We start from the raw sequence: 16,395 nt of genomic DNA on the forward strand, positions 1-16,395 counted from the left end.
CCACCGATTGATTGGTGGCACCAGGGCAGGGGGTCATTATCCAATGCAGGTCCTGAGGTCAACCTTGGTGTCCCTTGTCTGGTTTTGCTGCTTTTCTGGGACTAGAGCTGAATACAACTGAGGCCTAGATGTTATCCCTAGGGAGGAAAGGTCAGGGGGTCCAAACCAAATGACCAGCGATATGCTAGGGAAGGAAAGGTCACCCTGGCGGGGGAGGTCCCACCCAATAATTGTCCTTTGCTAGGCACCTGGGATTTTTGCCCTGGTGACCTTCTGAACCTGGCCCATGGTCCTTGCTCTGCTCCTGTCTAATTGCCTACTACAAGTCAATAAGGATTGAATGAAAATGCCTGGCCACACCCACCACTTACAATGGAAGATATCTGTGTTACTTCAACAGAAACCAAACCCCCAATACAAAACACACATGCTCTTTCTGTATAATGCCTGTGAGATTTTAAAAGCTTTACATAACTGACTGGATTCTAACATATATCAATCCAATTCATTCCTTTCTAGTTATCCAAAGCATGCACTTAAAAATGTTCCAGCTCTGTCCTAGCATCTTTGCCTTCGGTATCATTTTAGTGTTAACTAAAAACAACTTATCACCACTCCATCCCATCTTGGTTTTTCACATCATTACATCCCAGTAATTGTGGATGTAGCCCTAAACCCGAGGTAGATGTTTAGGAGTTTGATAGATGGTCAAGCTATGGAATCTACATTCTGAGCCGTAAGGGACGCTGTCAAAGCAATGCTGGCAACACTTCTGTTGTGTTGCAAGGACCGGGTTACGATAGCTCCAAGCTGAATTATAATGTCAGAGGCAACCCAAGTGTTACTTCAGTCCATTTACACCGGAAAGCAGGTGCAAGTCAGGTAAGAACAGGGAAGCAGAGAAAGGTACGTCGACTTTGCCTCATCTCATTAGGATCAAGTAGAGGAAAGAGGGAACCCCAAAGATTTCTAAATGCGGGTCATCTTTCTCCTCTTGGCCGCCTTCTCAAATTTCAATGCAGGGCCACTGACATGGGGTCTCCTCCCGCTTGGGCGCCCACGGGGCTGGAGAAGCCAGGGCGTCCCAGGCCCCTGCTAGCAGGAGGCTGCAGAAGCTGAGGCTTGCACCCAGGAACAAGCGGAGCACACTTGACCCCACTGGCGGTCGCCGCCCCTAGGCCATGTTTAGTGGGTAAGGAGCGCTGTCCTCGCACGGTAGGGCCCTCCTCGGCTGCACGCTTCCCGCGCCCCGGAGGAGAGAGAGCATGCGCAAGAGGTAGCCCGGCGCGGCGGCCAGAGGCCAACCGGGAGGCGGGGCCGTAGGACTGCGCACGCGCGCCGAGACACATAGGCGGAAGTGGCGCGCGGGCGCCGGCACCGCGAGGACCTTTGCGTGGAGGCGGCAACCTGGCGGACAGTGCCAGATTAGTCCGAGAGGAGGAGAAGCCGGAGGTGATGGCGGCGGACGTGGGGAGGGGGAGACGCTCGTCTGGCTGGCGCCACCCAGTCTGGGGTCACCTGGAAGGCTCCGGAGGGGACGTGCCGCAGGGGCCTGGCGTCCTATTTGGGACCCGACCGCCCCGCCCCCCTGGCCCCCGAGAACCTCCCCTCATCCCTCAGGAACCTGCGGGGAGAGGCTGAGGCTGGCAGGGAGAGCGGGTCACTTCCTCCTGTGCAGCCCGGAAACCCGGTGTCACGGTTTCTCGGGAGGAGCGCTGCTCTTGGCCCCATTCCGCCCTCCCTCCTGCCCGGTCCCTGGGTCGCAGGCCTGCGGCCACGCACAGGGGCCCCTGGAGAAAGACCGGTCCCCCGGGGTCCGAGCCCGCATCTTAGTTGGGAGCTTCTTCCGGGTTCCGCGCCCAAGAGGGGGCCCCGCTGGCCTTTTGGTTTGCAGGGCAAGGTGATGGTTCTTACAGGTTATTAAGTGCGGGTCTTCAGCCTCCCCTGGAAGCTACGCCGATCCTCCCGTCCCTGCAGCTCAGTTCTCTCCCCAACCGTTTTATTTTTCTTTTAAATATGGAACGAAGGCCGGAAGATTTGGTGTGCTAAGAGGGCTTTGATTTTTTAGCGTTGGACATATTCAGGAGGATAGCAGATGTCGAGAATTGTTTGTTGGAAAAACTTTCTAAGTGAATTGAGGTAGTTTGTGACTTGGAAGAGAAAGAGATAGCAGCATTTGAAAATAATTTACATAAGTGTGTTTTATACTTAATATATATATGAAATTATATGTATGTACATATATATATATACACCCTAAGTTTAGTCTTATCGCTTGGAAAAGAAGAGTAACCTTCAAAAGGTACCACACGGTTTCTTAAACTTTGTATAATGAGGTGTGTACAAAGAATTGGATAGCATTTATTATTCTCTGTTTTATAATCATTCCCCATAGGTCATGATTAATATCTAGAAACCACTTAATCTAACTATAATAGTAAGATCCTTTTATTTGTAGTAATGAGTGTGACAAAATAGAGAATCAAGCTTACTTCAGGTTACTTACACTGAAATGGCTTAATTTCCTCATATTTTACCCTTTTGTTGTGGGAGACCTTTCAAAGGTTGGAAAAGACTGGATTAAGAAATTTGCTGAAATACTTTTGACTGCAGTAGGTCATTGTAAATCAACATTATCACCAGTTACTTATAACTTTTTAAATTTACTATGTGCTAGAAATACTGCTTTTTTATTCGGTTTTAGCTGTTATTTATGCCTTCAAGTAACTAAAATTAAATATCTGGGTTGTCTTTAGTAAGAGACCTCAGGCAGTATGTTTTTTGTACTTAGTTTCAAGAGTTACTGTAAACTTATAAAGCAAAGCAAAATGTCGACTATTTAGTTTGAAATGTTAACCAGTGTTAACTTTATGCTTGATTTTTTTTTTTTTCCTGCACCACAAGGACATTGGCCTAATTTTTTTAGATGTCAATTTGTAATGTCATTAATGTCTGAAATGGAAGGGATATGACAAACATTTAAGATCACAATTATTGGGTTTCAGAGCTCACAGGGTCTTCCTTCATCAGTCACATGATCTGACCAATGATGTTCTGATTAATAAAACTGCATTCTAAATGCAAAGCTTTAAAAGGCAGGTTTTCTAATGCTGGTGCCTCAAGTAAGCAACAGAAGTGAATTTATCTTCATGTTCATTTTAGATGCTCTGTGGAAATTTTCAGTATGGATATTAATATTTTGGCACAAATGTCCAAGAAGTAACAGTGCTACAGGGATTTATGCGTGTCTCGTATAGGTCTGTGGCTCATAAGATTGCCAGTAGGTGTGTTGAAGTGACAAAGTATTAGAAAGAAGAAGAATACTATTGATATAGAATACTATGCAAATCAGAGTTTATTCTTATCTTATTGATCATTAATTATTGTATTAATTTTCCATACCATCAACTGTAGACCTACTTTAGCCCCACCATGTATAAATCCAAAGAAAATCGACAGTCATCTATGGAGCCTTCATGATTTTTTTTTTTACATGCTAACAAAAATTGTGTGTTTCTCAGCTTTTTGCAATCCCAAAGACTTTTTTTTTCCCAAAGACTTTTTTCTCTTGTTTTTAAACAGCTTTATTGAGGTATAATTGATATATATTTAAAAACAACCTGCACATTTAATATATACAATTTGATGAATTTGGATATATGCATATGCCTGTGATACTATCACCATAATCAAAGTAGTAAACATATCTATCACCTCCAAAAGTTTATTTCCCCTTCTGTGTGTTTGTATGATTAAGAACGCTTGACATGAGATCTATCCTTTTAACAAATGTTAAGTGCACAACATCTTGTTTTTAACTATAGGCACTATATTGTATAACAGATCTCTAGAATTTACTCATTTTGTTTAACTAAAACTTTACAACCATTGAACAACACCTCCCTAAAGACTTTTAAAATTATTTTCTCCAAAGAAAGAAAACTTTTTTTTTTTTACCTAAGAGATGCTATTGCTAAAGTATATCCTCCTTTCTGTAGTTTCTGATAAATCTAGCTTTTTAAGTCACTTACAGTTGTTTGACTTTATTTTAAAATGCCATTAGCAAATATATTGTCTTAGTATATGAGAAGCATCAGTTGTTCTTTACTCTTCTGCAAATAAGAATTGACATTAATGTGAAGATTCATGCATAAACTCATGGGCTTTAAAAATTATATTCTACATATAAAAACATAAAGGTGTGTTTACTTCTTTGATGAAATAAATATGAGATTAGCGTTTGGAAATGAGAATGGTATATGTTTAATTTAATGACATATTGGTCTTTATTAGGTGAAGATAAATTGGAGAGTCGACATGTTTTTGGTTGATTGGAAAATTGAATAGGGGAATTAATATATTAATATCCAGAGACTATGAGATTTATCTGTATAATTTTAAAGTGTGACTTGAAATATTATTTGGAGCATAGTACTTTATGATCCAAATGTTTTGCTTACATGGCCTATTTCCTTCTTTAGGACTTAGCTCAGCAAGCAAAAGAAAAACTGAACAAAGGAGAGGAAACCAACAAAGATACCTTTGGAAAATCTGAATGTGGCAAAATAAGAACAATGGATCTCAAGTTCAACAACTCCAGGAAATATATTTCTATAACTGTCCCGTCCAAAACCCAAACAATGTCACCACATATCAAGTCAATAGATGACATTGTAGTGCTTGGCATAAATCTTAGCAGATTTAACAAACTTACTCAATTTTTCATATGCGTTGCTGGAGTTTTTGTATTTTACCTCATTTATGGATATTTACAGGTAAAAATTAGTTATTTGTTTATGGTAATTATAACAAGTATGGTCAATAAGAGCACTTAAGAGTTTTGTTCAAGATATTTTCCTTTATAAGTTACTGGTTTATTCACAAATTTGAAGTTTTCAGTATAGTAGTAGAAGAGGGCCTCTTAAAAGTAAATCTGCTTCATCAGAGGTCACGGTTTCAGAATTCAATATTTTAAGAGGGAAAGAGAGCAAAGACAATCTTAAGAAATTAAAAGTATGAAAAAATTAAAATATTTAACAAAATATAGATAATGTAAGCATGTATTTGTTTTTAAAAGTGAATAATTCAAGTATTGATTGGTTTCTGGAACATAATTCTCCATTAAAATTTAATGATAGCACAAAAGCTGTATTCCAGTTCATTCTTCATTCTTGGAGCTTAATAATAGCAGGTCAATTTTGAAAAAAAGCTTACATAGATGTTTTATATTTTTCCGAGGGTATCTCTTTGATTCTGTGATCATTGAATCCTTTTGTTTTTTTTTGAAACACCTATTGTATTTTCATTCTTGTTAGTTTCTTTTTCTATTCTAACTTTGGCAGAACCTTATTTTTTTACCTGTGCCAAACATTTCTAACATTCCACAGTTTGTCTCACATTTGCATTGTGTTATGGCATAGGTATATACATTTAACCAGCAGTAAATTCCTGACCTTCAAAGACTTGGGTTGGATGGGAGGATCTAGGCTAGTGTAAACAGAATTTTGAAATGGACTAATATTATTAATGGTCAGTTCATTAGTATTTTCAGCCATTACCAACTTTGCTTTTTATGCAACTCCCCAACATGAGAGAACCCTTTATAATTCAAGAAAAGGAGGGTGATGTGTTTTTTTCAAACACAGATATTTCTGGCATGCTGTATTAATCACAAAGAGCTTAATCATTATACTCTGACATTGTCTTAAAGATAAAATATAAATAAAGGTGATTTGTGACTATTCCTTAGCTTATAAAAATGCTTTGAAGAGTATTAGTGTAAAACAAAAACATGAATTAAAATCTTAATTTTTATAATAACTGATTTTGCCACTACAAAATGCTATAAAAATTCAGATATCACAGTGAAGAACAATAAAAAATAGTAAATTTTATCAAATAAAAGCTAGAATTCTTGCTGAAAACATTTTTTTTAAAAAAATATCATTCTTACCAAATAACTTGGGAGCGAAGTTAGTCATTGCAAAGGAAAATGAATTAGAAATTTACTGTACAAATTCCATTATATATTAACAATCAGAGACTTTATAGCTAATGTGCAGTTTCTTTTAAAATTAGATAAATTGCTATAAATAGTTTGTAACACCATTATTGTGAAATTGGCGTTGTTACTAAATGACACAATTGCATATTAAAATAGTTTAAAGAAAATGGTTGGAGTTTTGTACTGAAGTTAGCTATATATTTATATAATCTGAATGCCAAAATACTTAATAAAGCTATTTTCATGTTTTATAGTTCATAAACCAGAAAAATCCTAAATACTTTGCAGACTTACTTAACATGAAATCTAAATTTGAGGAATTATGCTGTATCCTAAATGTACAAAGTCTAGTTCAGAGTCTGTTTAGAAGCTATGTTTAGTTTTTCTTTGAAAGAAAATTTATACATAAATCTTATCTTTTTAAAATTTATTTAAAATACAGTTGAAACATATATTTGTGGGGGAAATCTGATATAGTAAAATAACTATTAGAACACCTCTTAATGACTTTTTAAGAATGTCTTTTAAAAAATTAATGCAAATAATACTTTATGGTACAACATTATGTTTAGGCAAAATAACCATTTCCTCACAAGAAGTTTTATATAATCTGTGGCACAAATATTCAAAAATTAACATTAAATTGATTTGAGCCCTAACTGGTTTGGCTCAGTGGATAGAGCGTCAGCCTGTGGACTCAAGGGTCCCAGGTTCGATTCCGGTCAAGGGCATGTACCTTGGTTGCGGGCACATCCCCAGTAGGGGGTGTGCAAGAGGCATCTGATCGATGTTTCTCTCTCATCGATGTTTCTAACTCTCTATCCCTCTCCCTTCCTCTCTGTAAAAAAAATCAATAAAATATATTTTAAATAAATAAATAGATAAATTGATTTGAACTGATTATAGTTTTATAGAAAAACAGACCTGAGATAATAGACTTCTAATGAAATATGCTTTTTAAATAGTAAATGAGCTCTTGAATCAGGTACCTTTCTCACTTTGGGGGCAACTCTTCTAATTTTGGTCTTTTAAAAAAGAGAAAGAAAAGGCCCTGGCCGGGTAGCTCAGTTGGTTAGAGCATTGTCCCAATATGCCAAGGTTGTGAGTTTGATCCCTGGTGAGGATTTGGAGTCAGGTTAGCCAATGAATGCATAAATAAGTGAAATAAGAAATCCATGTTCTCTCTTTCCCTTCCTCTCTCTCGCTGTGAAATCAGTAAATTTAACAAGAGAAAGAGAGAAAAGCATACAATACTGTTACTTCATTGCTATCCCTAACCCTTTTAATTTTTCTCCTGGTTTTCATACCTGGACATCTAGTGTCAGTTCTTTGGAAAGGCCTCCTAACTTCTCTAGTTGTACCTCTGAGAAGTGTCGTGATTTGAGTGTTTTTTAATAAATGTGTTTATTGGAATTTATTGTGAGGAAATTGGTTCTTTGAACTTAACAGTATTCATGTATCTTTTGACAGGAATTAATATTTTCAGTGGAGGGTTTTAAGCCCTATGGCTGGTACCTTACATTAGTACAGTTTGCATTTTACTCCATATTTGGCCTAATAGAACTTCAGCTTATTCAGGACAAAAGAAGAAGGTATGTGGTTTGTTTTTATTTTTTGACAAGTTCACTAGTTGTAGTTAAATTTTGTTTTTTAGTCATTACAGAGTGTAATACATGAAATAAATGTAATAAAACATCTAATACCCAAGCATTTTTAGCAGTTTAATCAACTTATTAAAAATATTAAATATGATATTTTCGTACATATATTTTGAAATGAGAAAGTATTCATATGTACATGTGTGTTTTTATAAATCTCACTGACATAGGTGTGATTACTGAAAGATTTACAGTGCTACTACATCAGAGTGGTAAATTGAAATACCAATACCTGTTTTTGTAGTGGTTTTTAGTGCTACTACATCAGAGTGGTAAATTGAAATACCAATACCTGTTTTTGTAGTGGTTTTTAAAATGTATAGTTAGGTTTTGTTTTGTGAGATATATTTCACTTAACATTGTCATACTTGTAATGTCCAGTGGCTGAAATTGCATTCTTAGACATCAGAGAAATTTCATCATATTCCTTTTCATCAAAACCAAAGGAGCTTGTTTCACAATATGGGTTGTTTGTTTGTTTGTTTTGTTTTTGTTAATCCTCACCTGAGGATATTTTTCCATTGATTTTTAGGGAGAGTGGAAAAGAGAAGAAAAGACAGAGAGAAACATTGATGTGAGAGAAACACATCGATTGGTTGCCTCCTGCATGAGCCCCACCAGGGCCCAGGCCAGGGAGGAGCCTGCAACCAAGGTACATGCCCTTAACCGGGAGCCCAGGATCCTTTGGTCCACAGGCCGATGCTCTATCCACTGAGCCAAACCGGCTAGGGCTGACAATATGTTTTAAATGGGCCATCTGGATTGTGGAAACATCTCCATATATTTTAATGGCATATAGAACAATATACAGTAAAACCTTGCCTCTGATTATAATTAGAAGGTGGTAAGGAAATTGAATATGTTTTTGGTAAGTGTGGTTATTCTAACATATCAGAGCCTAATATGTAAATATTTCACATATATATTAGGCAGTTTAAAATGTAATAAGGCACTCTGATACTGTACTGGTATTTTGTCTCATTGATACAAATGTTTAATCCTTCAGTGAAAATAGAAAATTTTCACAGCTTTTTTCTTTCATAAATGTTTTTGATGTTTATATGGAGATAACTATAAAATTTTAAATATTTTAATTTGTATCTTCAGTATTTCTTCATGGGTCTAATTTTACCTCTCAATCTCTCTATATTGCCAATAAATTATTATAGCAGTGATATTAAAAATGTTTGAATGAGGATAACTTCTTCACTATTTTCATGCTCTGAAACTCTAAGATTTAGCCATAGCTGATAGAATAGAAAATAATTAAATACATATGTCAAGACTAATACATAAGGAACCCTCATGATTCATTACCTATTGCAAACTGCTGGACTACTGTTGCTTCTAAAGTAAAAGAATCTAATACTGTCTCTATTAAATGAAAAACGACGAAGAAACGCATCTCCTCAATGTTAAATTTTAAAAAGGTACACCTCCTTCTCAGCTACCCAAATGAGATGGAGAGTGAGCCCGAAGCCATGTTTATCCCAACCATTAAACCACATGATCATACATATTTAAAGGTAACGTCATTTGTTTGATTTAAACAAAGTGAAGGGATTTGATAGAATCGATGTATAATAAATACAATTATGAATTGAAACCTTTTTATTCTACAGCCCATGAACTTTTTATAAAAAGTCTTTGGAGGTCTGTTACAGTGAAAGTGCACCTAATCTCATATTTCTGAATTCATTTCTGAGAATAATTCATCTCTGAATTTATTTAGCACGTTAAGCACCATGTCAGTCACTGGTGACTGACACTATACTTTCCATCCAAGCCACGTCAGTCACTGTTGACTGACGATATACAGTTTAAAATCGTATATTCTTCTATTAATAAATTTTAAATAATTTGGAGATCTTAAAAGATCTTAAATATTACTTGTTACCAAAAAAAAACTTAATGAATATTATTAAAACACTGTATACACAAAAATGGTTGTCCTGTGCAGGTTTCACAGAATGTTATAACTTGTTTTGTCAACTTTCTGGCAATATCTAATCCAAATCATGCTGCATTATCTTCGTAGCATTTTTTACAATATCTTCTAACTTTAGACACTTTTCCAGTTTTTTGTTGCAGTTTGTGATGAGATATTTGAGGTATATTTACAGTACTGCTACTTGGAATTTCTTCATCCCGACAATTTGTTAGATGGACAGCTAATTTCTTCCGAAATTCTGTGATACTCATATTCTTCTTGCTAATATTTTTAAATAAGATATGAGCATTGAGAACAGCAATATTTAATAGGAGCTCAAAGGCTAGCTTTTTATACCATTTCATGGGTTTTCGTAATTTGATCAGATACATCAACTGCTGCTTTTCCTGCATTATAATCCACAACAATTTTTGGTTTCAAGTAGTGACCTGTTCTATTTTCAACATTCACCATCTCTGATGTATGTTTTGTTGAAAGAAGTAAGATGTTCCGCTTATCTTTCCATTTTAAACTGGTTATTCCTTTTTTATTCTCTTTTGCTATAATTTCTCCCCGTTTTAGTTTCTTTGACGTTACTTCATGAGGATTTCCCCGTCGACTTGAACATAATGTTCCTACTAAATGAGTATTATTATCGAGTAATTTATATTCTAAATCTAAACTCGTGTACTAGTTGTCTGTGTACAACATGTGTCCCTTATTGAATACATCTCTACAAAGAGACATTACAACATTAGTTGGTGCCATATTTTCTTTTTCTAAACTTTTCCCTGCATATACATGAAAAGCATACGTGTACCCAGATCCGCAGGACAACTTAAATAATTTAATACCATATTTGTGGTGTTTTTGTTTTAAATATTGCCTAAATATTATGCGGCCACGAAATGGAATCAAAGATTCATCGATACATATAGCTTCAGATGGATCATACTATTTTTCGAAATTTATTTCCATGTTATCTATTAGTTGTTTTATTTTGCATAAACGATTGGAAACATCTGTCTCCCTATTGTCTGAAAAATGCAGCATTCGTAATAATATTTCAAATCTATTTCTTGACATTTTTTTCGGGAAAGTTTGCATATATGCAGGATCATGGGACCAATATAAATGTAAAGGTGGTAGTCTAGTCCCATCCATAGAATCAACCCAAAAAATCTTTTCATTTCATTTTTGTTTGTCACAGTCTACCTACACAAACGCTGCAAGTTTTCAACCCCTAGTTTTTGCGGCACATACAAGTTCGTTTGGCGACATCCTCAAACAATTCATTAGGCACAAACAGTTCATAAGAATTCTCTACTGTTGCACATGACTTTACATTCAAGTCTTCAATCCTAAAGCCAGACAGATAGGTGAAAGGCATAATTCTTGGTTGATTACCTCTCAGATCATGCCGTTCTTCAAAATCCTCATCCTCATCCTCTGATGACGAAAAAAGAACGACTCTATGACGTTTTTTAGGAAAACTAGTTTCACTTGAATCACTTTCACATGCTGCTTCTACTGACATTGTCACTGTTATGGATAAAGAAAAATTTTTTAAACTGCACTGGAACACAAACCACAGACAGCTGACTGAAGAGAAAGCATTTCTAAAAGAATACAGAGTACAGATTGCGATAAATACAAGAAATATATCTGAAAATATACGTGCAGTCTTATCGAACCTTACACAGATCTCCGGCCGCCAGCATATCAGTGAAATCGGATATCGCGGGCTAAATGGAAAGGAAGACAAAACAGGCGTGGCGCTTAACGTGTTAAGTGGCACTGCTCTATAGACCTTTGCTTAGTTTTTGTCTATTTTTATGAATACCAGTGTACCTGAAAGAATAGAGGATTTGGAGTCAGAAAACAGGGCTTTGAGTCTTGCACTGCCTCTAATCAGCTCCGTCAAGAGCTCAGGGAAGTTTCTTAATTTTTCTCTGTTTCATTTTGAGAATCAAATGTGGTACATGTGTGGTGAAGCACATGGTAAAGTATAATACCCTAAATATACCACTTCTTATTTTGCAACAAAGATTACCTTGCAACTTTATTACTTTAAGTTACAATTTTCCCACCATATCTAAGGAAGTATGCAATTACGATGTTAAATAAAAACAGAAACAAGGAGAATCCCACAGGCAAGATGATGAACTCGAATTTCCTCATTTACCAATGAGAAAACAGACCTACAGGGATGCTGGGATTTTCATGAGTTCATATAGCAAGTTGCTCTTAGAATTGGGCCTTTTGAATTTAGGTTTTTTGAGTTTCAGGCTGGGTTTTTTTTCTACCTGTTCTGTGCTGCTTTTCTAATCATTCCTTGTGATTTTTCTGGCTGGAATTTTTTATTTTCTGGCCATTGTTTGACTAACGTGATGTCTATCCTTACCGAGAGAAGCAGAGCTGTCCTGCTTCCCTGATGGTATGCACTGGGGATTAAACCCCACGAACAGAGTAAAAATCAGTGTTCATGTACACTGATGCATACGGGCATGCCAAATTATTTCCATGTGGACTTTAAATGTTGACCACTGTATTAGTAGTTAAGTAGGAAAAGGCCTCAAAATTGAAATGTAAGTGGAAATGATGCATTCTAATTGAATTTCTCCAGTAAATTATTTTGCCTTACATCTAGCCATATTAAAATATGAAAGAATTTTGTTCCCTTGATTTAAACATGAACACAAATCCCAAAATAGAAACTAGATCTAAGGAGGCAGCATAATGTAATTATGTGAACAGTGCTTCCTGTGTTAGTCACACCAATGTACAAGAGTATTATTTTAGACCATTAAATATCTACTCAAAGTGAGCATATGCTCACAGTGATAGCTCAAAATTCTGAAGATGCCAAATTAAGAATTTTCTTTAGAAAATCCAGATAGAATTCAAAGTAGAAGATTTGGGAACATAACAAGAGAGATTCCTCATCAGAAAGTTGGTTGTTTTAATATTTTACAACATACAGACAGAAATAAATCATAAGTTATTATAGTAATAAATATTATGTCCAGAGTTTTAAACATGTAATTTTTTTAGAGAAATTCTGCTCGGGTTACTCTAGCAGAATGGGTGGATGTACTTTTCCTAATGCTAGATGGAAACATTAAGAAACAGAACAATTTAGAAGTTATAAATTAATTAAGGTGCCTTTTACTATTATAAAGGCCAAAATTTATTTTTTTCTAAATTTAGTCAAGATAGTTTTTATACCTTATACCTACAGTAAGAATGTAAGTGGCTCTCTAATATACCACTTTTTCACACAGTTGGGAGTTCTCAATTAAGATTGATTAAATAAGGGTGAATCATTATTTTTAGTGATATTCTTTTATATAATAAACAATGTTATAACTTAACCAATATTTCTAAAAGTACTAAACAGAAATAAAAAGAGTAAGTAGACATTTACACATTGTAAACACATTATCTAACAAGTATGAATTGGATCCCAAAATGAAGATTTTAAAAATTGTCTTTTACAGAATACCAGGAAAAACCTACATGATAATAGCTTTTCTTACTGTGGGTACTATGGGGTTATCAAATACTTCCTTGGGCTACCTGAATTATCCAACCCAAGTCATCTTCAAGTGCTGCAAGTTGATTCCTGTAATGCTAGGAGGAGTTTTTATTCAAGGTATAGTAATGATGTATTTTCATCCTGTTTGAAACTAGTAGGCTATGTTATAGCATCTAGCATTAGGAAAAATATTAAACTTTGGTCAATTTAATGAACATTCTAGATATAACAATTCTGAGTGATATCACAAAATAAGGTATTATAAAAATACTAAAACTTGTGATCTACCTTAGTATCTGAAATCAATAATTTGGACTTATAATAAAAGTAGTACTTTGTTTTATTCTTTTAGTCTGGAGTCTACTTACATTTCAAGAAATACTATATTCACATATTAAAAGTATAGCTCAGAAGCACCTAAGTACCTGGAAAGCTCCTTTTTTCAATTCTTCCAGTCCTGTACTCTTCAGGGCTCTGTCTCTACCTCCTTATACAAATGGGCTGTTCTCATGTTGAAGTAAAGCTTAACCGAAGCAGAACTGCTGTTTTACCAATTCTGCTGGCTTCTTGATTTCCTAGAGCCCCAATCAAGTTACAAGCTCTTTGGAAATAGCAGTAAAAAAGGAGGCAATCAAAGCAAGAAGCAGCAGAACAAGTTGTTCATATCACTGTCATGAGGAATGCTCATGTGTTGATAATCAAGTGTTTCTGTGTCACCAAGTGTTTCTGTATCACCAACATCCTTATACAACCTGACTTCATTTTATCCATTAGATGTCTTCCCAAAAATCCCCTTTAATGAAAGCATGTCTGTCAACTACTTTGCATATAATTTCAGGATAACTATTCACACAGGAAAAAACAATGATCTCAGTCCCTATTAAAAACCACATTTAATGTCATAACTAACTGAGCATGTATGATATTTCCTTACATTCCTTCCAAGAAGTTACTACATGGTTTTGTTATTTAAATGTGGCTATATTAAAATAAGTTAATACTCACTTACCTAGTAGTTATTTGATTATGGTATTTGTAAACTTAAACAGTAATATAGCCTGAATAATTACTCTGGTTACTTTGTAAATTTGTAAACTAGAAGAAAATTCATAGCTGTATATTATACATAAGGAAAAGGAGGCATTAATTTTCATAAACGTTTTAAATGTTCATATTTACTCACTACCATAACAGATAATATAGACTTTGATATCTAAAACATCAGTGCTCGCTGATCATATAATTTTCAGAAGATCTGTGACTCTCTCATGCCTTGACCTCAGTGTTCTTCATATATGTTTGACATTAGATAGAAAAAGACTCCTGACCTCCTTGGTTAAACACATAGATCTAAAACTGCTGAGTGGGTCTTTCCATTCTGAAGTTGACTTATATTTCTATCACACAGGCAAGCGTTACAATGTTGCAGATGTGTCTGCTGCGGTGTGTATGAGCCTTGGCCTGATATGGTTTACACTTGCTGACAGCACAATTGCACCCAATTTTAACCTGACAGGTAAGGAATTTTTTTGTCTTCCTAGATTTTGTAGGCAGTTCGATTTACAGTAAGAATTTTTACAACTTCATAAGGATTTTAAATGATGGTGTGACATCTATAAGTCTCATATCTAACATAAAGCTTTCAGACTTTCCAAATAAGATGTAGTAAAAATATTACAACTCTGGAAATATAGCAATTGTTTTTAGTACAAATGTATTCTGATGTGACAGAAAGTTGTTTGCTCAGTCAAAATCTTCTGTTATCAAGTACAGTACATGGTAGACCAATTTCTTATGGCTGAATTGGAAATACACACATGAATTATAGGAGAATTACAGTAATTTTTTTATTCTCATTTTTTTAGGTTGAGACTTACACATTTATTTGTCATTGTTTTAGCTAAAGAGAGAAGGGTATGCTGTGTTTAAGTATTAATCTGGGTGATATAAATATGGTCATAACCTTAACACGCTTAAAGTTTCCACAGTAGTGTGCCATGTGGAATTTTGTAAATTAATTTTAGATTTTTTTTCCTGAATAGAATAGGTATTATAATATGTTTAGAAATAAATAAGAATAAAAAATGTGTTAGAATCTTGTTTTCATTCTAATGATTTTATGGAGAAACTCTTTATATATACTTATTGTCATTCTTAACTATTTAGTTTTACTCATAAAATTATTTTAGTATCATCCCATTTCCCCATCTCCTAACCTGATAAAAATTGTATTTAAAATATGTAAGTCTTCAAAGAAACTCTGAGAGAACAGAAAAAGAATGTATATTACATATGTATTACATATAGTACAAAGTATAGTAAGTATAATTATTTGTGAGGAAAAAGTATTACATAATGAAGAAAATAATTTACATCAGCTTCATTATTCTTACCTGTTGTTAGTCAACCTTTCTTACTAATCTGTTTAATCAGGCTAAGTTAAGGTATTTAAATTTAACCAGTTCAGCTTCTTAGAGCTGTCTGTTAAGAACCAGAAGATGTGGTAGAGCCTCTTATATCTGTTCTTTCACCTTGGATCATTCGGTGCAAGTGGTCCTTCATTGAGTTTCACTCAAAGAAAACTTATTGTTGCAGGTGTTTCTCACATAGTTTAGATTTTTCAGAAACACTTCATTTTCATATCTGCAAATCTAAAAGGAAGAGTGTATTTGAAAACTGAGAAAATTGACTCTTAATTGAGGAAAAGGCAGTTTTAGACAAGGCACAGAACTTGCTATCAGTGACATGCCTTCACATTCTGGTCTGTACACTTAGAAATATAACCATGGCTAAAGTGCCACCTCCCTTTGCGCTTTTCTTATCCAGAGGCAATGGTGATAGTGTGCCTCACACGCAGGTGGTGAGAGGACAGAATGAGATGATGAAGTAATGGGTGTGAGAGTATGTACCCTGGTGGAATGGGGTGATGGTGGTGATGATAATTATGGAAGGAGGTGGTTTGTAACTTCTCACTATAACTGAAGTGCTAACTCTGTCTGAGTTACATGGAAATACTTGTTAAGAGAATTAGAACCTAACCCTATTTTATAATCTACTAGAGGCCCGGTGCACGAAATTCATGCCTGGGTAGGGTCCCTAGGCCTGGCCAGAGATCAGGGCCAATCAGTGGGGCGACCAGCGAGACGATCAGGGGCACCCCCCTTGGGTGGCCTGGTGCCGCCTGCTTGCCGGCCTTGCCCCCTGCCACCGCTGCCGCCAATCGCCTTCCTCTGCGGGGCGACCGAGGGATCCCTGCTGGCACACA

At 35.7% G+C, this 16,395-nt stretch overlaps 1 protein-coding gene across 1 annotated transcript in view; it reads left to right on the plus strand.

The window, feature by feature from the left end:
* Window positions 1-820: 820 nt before the first annotated feature.
* SLC35B3 (solute carrier family 35 member B3) overlaps window positions 821-16,395 on the plus strand; it is a 29,388-nt gene continuing 13,813 nt past the window's right edge. The window contains exons 1-6 of the mRNA XM_014459362.2: window positions 821-882; window positions 1,344-1,452; window positions 4,482-4,775; window positions 7,475-7,596; window positions 13,093-13,247; window positions 14,539-14,646. Of these exons, the coding sequence (XP_014314848.2) occupies window positions 821-882; window positions 1,344-1,452; window positions 4,482-4,775; window positions 7,475-7,596; window positions 13,093-13,247; window positions 14,539-14,646 (850 nt within the window). The remainder of the gene's footprint in view (window positions 883-1,343; window positions 1,453-4,481; window positions 4,776-7,474; window positions 7,597-13,092; window positions 13,248-14,538; window positions 14,647-16,395) is intronic.

The sequence above is a fragment of the Myotis lucifugus genome, unplaced genomic scaffold, assembly GCF_000147115.1.
Source record: "Myotis lucifugus unplaced genomic scaffold, Myoluc2.0 scaffold_107, whole genome shotgun sequence".
NCBI classification, from domain to species: domain Eukaryota; kingdom Metazoa; phylum Chordata; class Mammalia; order Chiroptera; family Vespertilionidae; genus Myotis; species Myotis lucifugus.